Source organism: Chiloscyllium plagiosum, unplaced genomic scaffold (assembly GCF_004010195.1).
Source record: "Chiloscyllium plagiosum isolate BGI_BamShark_2017 unplaced genomic scaffold, ASM401019v2 scaf_9450, whole genome shotgun sequence".
NCBI classification, from domain to species: Eukaryota; Metazoa; Chordata; class Chondrichthyes; order Orectolobiformes; family Hemiscylliidae; genus Chiloscyllium; species Chiloscyllium plagiosum.
The window spans coordinates 1,674-6,783 of record NW_025210863.1 but is presented as its reverse complement, the minus strand read 5'-3'; the positions used below and the strand labels follow the sequence as shown (position 1 = coordinate 6,783).

Sequence of the window (5,110 nt, the reverse complement as noted above, 5' to 3'; positions counted from 1 at the left end):
AATATCGGATGGTGCTGATGGTGGTCTGCACAGAGAGCTGATATATGACGGTGCTGGTGGTGGTCCGCACAGTGGCCAGATATAGGAAAGCACTGGTGGTCTGCACTGAGGGTGGATACAGGACGGTGCTGGTGGTGATCCGCTAGACGGCAGATATAGGACAGTGCTGGTGGTGATATCCGCACAGAGGGCAGATATAGGACGGTGCTGGTGGTATCCACACAGTGGGCGTATATAGGACAGAGTTGATGGTGGTCCACACAGCGGGTAGATATAGCATGGTGCTGGTGGTATCTGCACAGAGGGCGGATGTAGGACAGTGCTGGTGATGGTCTGCACAGAGGGTGGATTTAGGATGGTGCTGGTGATGGTCTGCACAGAGGGTGGATTTAGGACGGTGCTGGTGGTGGTCTGCTCAGAGGGCAGATATAGTACGGTGCTCGTGGTATCTGCACAGAGTGCGGATATAGGGTGGCACTGTTGGTGGTCCGCACAGAGGGCGGATATCGGATGGCACTGTTGGTGGTCCGCACAGAGAGCTGATATATGACGGTGCTGGTGGTGTCTGCACAGAGTGATGTTATAGGATGGTGCTGGTGGCGTCCGCACAGAGGGCGGATATAGGACTGTGCTGGTGGTATCCCGCACAGTGGGCGGATATAGGACGGTGATGGTGGTGTTCCGCACAGGGCAGATATACGATGGTGCTAGTGGTGATATCCGAACAGAGGGCAGATGTAGGACGGTGCTGGTGGTATCTGTGCAGAAGGTGGATGTAGCACGGTACTGGTGGTATCTGTTCAGAGGGTGGATATAGGTCAGTGCTGGTGGTGGTATCCGCACAGAGGGCGGATTTCGGACGGTGCTTCTGGGGTTGTCCACGTACAGGGCAGATTTGTACGGTGCTGGTGGTATCTGCTCAGAGGGTGGAGATAGGATGGCACTGTTGGTCCACACAAAGGGCTGAAATAGGACGGTGCTGGTGGTGGCATCCGCACAAAGGGTGGATATAGGACAGAGCTGATGGTGGTCCGCACAGAGGGTAGATATAGCACGGTGCTGGTGGTATCTGCACAGAGGGTGGATATAGCATTGTGCTGTTGGTGGTCCGCACAGAGGGCGGATATAGGATGGTGCTGGTGGTGTCCCGCAGAGGGCAGATATAGGATGGTGCTGGTGGTGTCCCGCACAGAGAGCAGATATCGGACGGTGCTGGTGGTGTCCCGCACAGAGGACGGATATCGGACGATGCTGGTGGTGTCCCGCACAGAGGACGGATATCGGACGATGCTGATGGTGTCCCGCACAAAGGGCGGATATAGGACGGTGCTGGTGGTGTCCGGCACAGATGGCGGATATCGGACGGTGCTGTTGGTGGTCTGCACAAATGGCGGATATAGGATGGTGCTGGTGGTGATATCTGCACAGAGAGTAGATATAGGACAGTGCTCTTGGTCTCCGTATAGTGGGCAGATATGGGACTGTGCTGGTGGTGTCCCGCACAGAGGGCGGATATCGGACGATGCTGGTGGTGTCCCGCACAGAGGGCGAATATAGGACGATGCTGGTGGTGTCCCGCACAAAGGGCGGATATAGGACGGTGCTGGTGGTGTCCGGCACAGATGGCGGATATCGGACGGTGCTGTTGGTGGTCTGCACAAATGGCGGATATAGGATGGTGCTGGTGGTGATATCTGCACAGAGAGTAGATATAGGACAGTGCTCTTGGTCTCCGTATAGTGGGCAGATATGGGACTGTGCTGGTGGTGTCCCGCACAGAGGGTAGATATAGCATGGTGCTGGTGGTATCTTAGCAGGGGGTGGATATAGCACGGTGCTGGTGGTGGTCCGCACAGAAGGCAGATATAGTACGGTGCTCGTGGTATCCACACAGAGGGCGGATATTGGATGGCACTGTTGGTCCCCACAGAGGGCGGATGTCGGATGGTGCTGGTGGTGGCATCCGCACAGAGGGTGGATATCGGACGGTGCTGGTGGTGGTCTGCATAGAGAGCTGATATATGATGGTGCTGGTGGTGTCCCGCACAGAGGGCGGATATAGGACGGTGCTGGTGGTGTCCGCATAGTGGGCGGATATAGCACCGTGCTGGTGGTATCTGTGCAGAGGGTGGATGTAGCACGGTACTGGTGGTATCTGCACAGAGGGTGGATTTAGGATGGTGCTGGTGGTGATATCTGCACAGAGGGCAGGAGTAAGACAGTGCTCTTGGTCTCCGCACAGTGGGCAGATATGGGAGGGTGCTGGTGGTGATCCGCACAGAGGGCTGATATAGGATGGTGGTCCTGGTGGTAGTCCGCACACAGGGCAGATATAGGATGGCACTGTTGGTGGTCCGCACAGAGGGCGGATATTGGATGGTGCTGGCCTGCACAGAAAGCTGATATATGATGGTGCTGGTGGTATCTGCACAGAGGGTGGATATAGGACGGCGCTGGTGGTGGCCTGCACAGAGGGCGGATATAGGATGGTGCTGGTGGTGATTGCTGCACAGAGGGCAGATATAGGACTGTCCTCTTGGTCTCCACACTGTGGGCAGATATGGGACGGTGCTGGCAGTGGTCTGCACAGAGGGCGGATATAGGAAAGTGCTGGTGGTATCCACACAGGGCTGATACAAAATGATGCTGGTGGTGGTTGGCACAGAGGGCGGATATAGGACAATGTTGGTGGTCGGCCCGGAGGGTGGATATCAGATGGGGGTAGTGGTACCCACATAGCAGATTGTGCGGACCACCACCAGCGCCGTCCTATGTCAGAGGGTGGATGGCTGGAGCGGGCAGGCAAGGCAAGTGCCAAACGAAGGACAGCATGTGGAGATAATGTGGCTTCGTAGCTTGGCACAGAGGGCGGATATAGGAAAGTGCTGGTGGTATCCACACAGGGCTGATACAAAATGATGCTGGTTGGCACAGAGGGCGGATATAGGAAAGTGCTGGTGGTATCCACACAGGGCTGATACAAAATGATGCTGGTTGGCACAGAGGGCGGATACAGGACAGTGCTGGTGGTATCCACAGCAAGGCAGATATGGTATGGCGCTGGTGGTGGCCTGCACAGAGGGCGGATATAGGACAATGTTGGTGGTCGGCCCGGAGGGTGGATATCAGATGGGGGTAGTGGTACCCACATAGCAGATTGTACGGACCACCACCAGCGCCGTCCTATGTCAGAGGGTGGATGGCTGGAGCGGGCAAGTGCCAAACGAAGGACAGCATGTGGAGATAATGTGGCTTCGTACCTTGAAGTCAGGCAGGCGCGCACACAGGTTGGAAAAAGATAAAGGGCGATGAGCTTGTGTACTTTATAGACAATTTTTATTCTCAGTCTAGACTTTCCAACTCTGTATTCCTATGCCCGTCATTTTTTTTTCCTCGTGATTTCAATTCGGCGACAACACTTACACAGTATCTGTACCGAGGCACCCCATACAAAAGATGGCGCCGAGAGGCATCTTGACAAACTTCTCACTGTTTTCATTCGCATACACGTGACAATAAAGGCTATTGTAATTCTGAGTATAAAAACAGAAGATGCAAACGTAGGAGGATGTGACGGTGAACTTTGATAGAGGGTGAGAGTGCACCCCATTTGAAACAGACTGAAGCCTGGCACGGGGGGGGGGGGGGGGGGGGGGGGGGGTCACGGCCTGACCACTGTAGTGGAGGGGTGTATGTGTGTGTGTGTGTGTGTGCACGCGGGGTACTGTCAATGTGGATAAACCCAGGTCAGATTGCAGGCACCTCACTAAGGAGAAGGTTGGCAATAACATGGGGATACATCTACTTTGACAATCACGGGGATACCAGAGATAAATTGATGGGAGTGTACCCTTTCCGGATAACAATGGCACATCTCTTAAATCTTACACCATATTGAACGCGGTTTACCCAGTTACGAGCTCAGAACTTGAACTTGTGCGTCGTGGTGACCCAAAATGTCTTTTAGATAATGATACGTCAACGGGTGATCACCACAACCAGCAGGGCTTTATGGAAGGTGGAAAACAGGGAGTTAGGGGAAATCAGTAAGTCACATCCTGCAATCTGCAGTGGAAGTCGAGGTTAGTACGGTCAGTGACAACTGGAGGGATGTGAAGCAACATCAGTTCAGAACATAGTTCTCACCCGACATGGAACAGAGGAGGATGAGGACTGGGGAGGATCTAACAGTCTGATAAACAGACGACAGACACGACTGAAGCTCGGACAGAGACAACACCGCTTGGGAACAGGGAGACAGTGCCTTAACACAGGATTCAGTACAGGGGCAGTGCATAATGCAGTCAGAGGCAGCCAGGGAGATGGGGGAAGTAAACTCAAATCTGTTTCAATAACTGAGTGGAAGTCGATTGTGCAGCTGCTTTATTAAGCAGAAATCCTTCTTCTTGGCAGCGGTTCAGGTAGGATCCAGGATCACAGCTCATTTCCTCACCCTCGGGATTTTGTCTCCCAGCGGAATGCTGGTGATAGCCTGAGGAACAGAAACACAAACCACAACCGAGAGGTTAGTGAGCAGGTCATTGATCAAGGTTAGCGGGGGGAAACGGAAATAGGGCGCTCCCCACCCATTCTAATCGCACCCACCCCTGGGGTTTGGAGTGGTACCTGGTACAGCCGGTTCCTGTAGGCAGCTTCGTCTTCCCCTTGTGCCCTGGGTGGCTGCCCTCTGCCACACCGAGCCAGGTGCCGCTGCAACTCCTCCTCGCTGAAGAGTTCGGCCGGGTCCAGGGAGTGGCTGTTGATGCGGCTCACCAGGTATTCCTTATAGTGGGACCTGCATGCACAGAGAGAGAGAGAGAGAGAGATTGGGAGCCAGTACCTGAATGGGTGGGGGGGGGAGAAAGAGGGGTGGGTATGTATTGTTCTACAGTTCCTGTGATGTACTGTTCAATGTTCCTGTGCTGTACTGTTCTACGTTCCTGTGCTGTACTATTCTACATTCCTGTGCTGTAATATTCAATGTTCCTGTGCTGTACTATTCTACGTTCCTGTGCTGTACTGTTCTATGTTCCTGTGCTGTACTGTTCTACGTTCCTGTGCTGTACTATTCTGTGTTCCTGTGCTGTACTGTACTACATTCTTGTGCTGT

At 53.9% G+C, this 5,110-nt stretch overlaps 1 protein-coding gene across 1 annotated transcript; it reads right to left on the bottom strand.

Moving 5' to 3' along the window:
• Positions 1 to 818: 818 nt before the first annotated feature.
• Positions 819 to 4,831, bottom strand: LOC122546971 (proline-rich extensin-like protein EPR1). Its single transcript, XM_043685573.1, has 4 exons — positions 4,627 to 4,831; positions 3,261 to 4,492; positions 2,490 to 2,855; positions 819 to 2,379 (listed from the first exon to the last, which is right to left on the bottom strand). Exons 3-4 carry the CDS (start codon positions 2,735 to 2,737, stop codon positions 819 to 821), a joined length of 1,809 nt encoding a protein of 602 aa, XP_043541508.1. The 5' UTR covers positions 2,738 to 2,855; positions 3,261 to 4,492; positions 4,627 to 4,831.
• Between the last annotated feature and the right edge of the window lie 279 nt (positions 4,832 to 5,110).

Coding starts and splice junctions, on each gene's coding strand:
- LOC122546971 (XM_043685573.1), bottom strand. CDS start 2,737: ATGTGGGTACCACTACCCCCATCTGATATCCACCCTCCGGGCCGACCA. Junction 2,380..2,489: donor GCAGCAATCACCACCAGCAC/CATCCTATATCC, acceptor GCAGGCCAGCAC/CATCCAATATCCGCCCTCTG.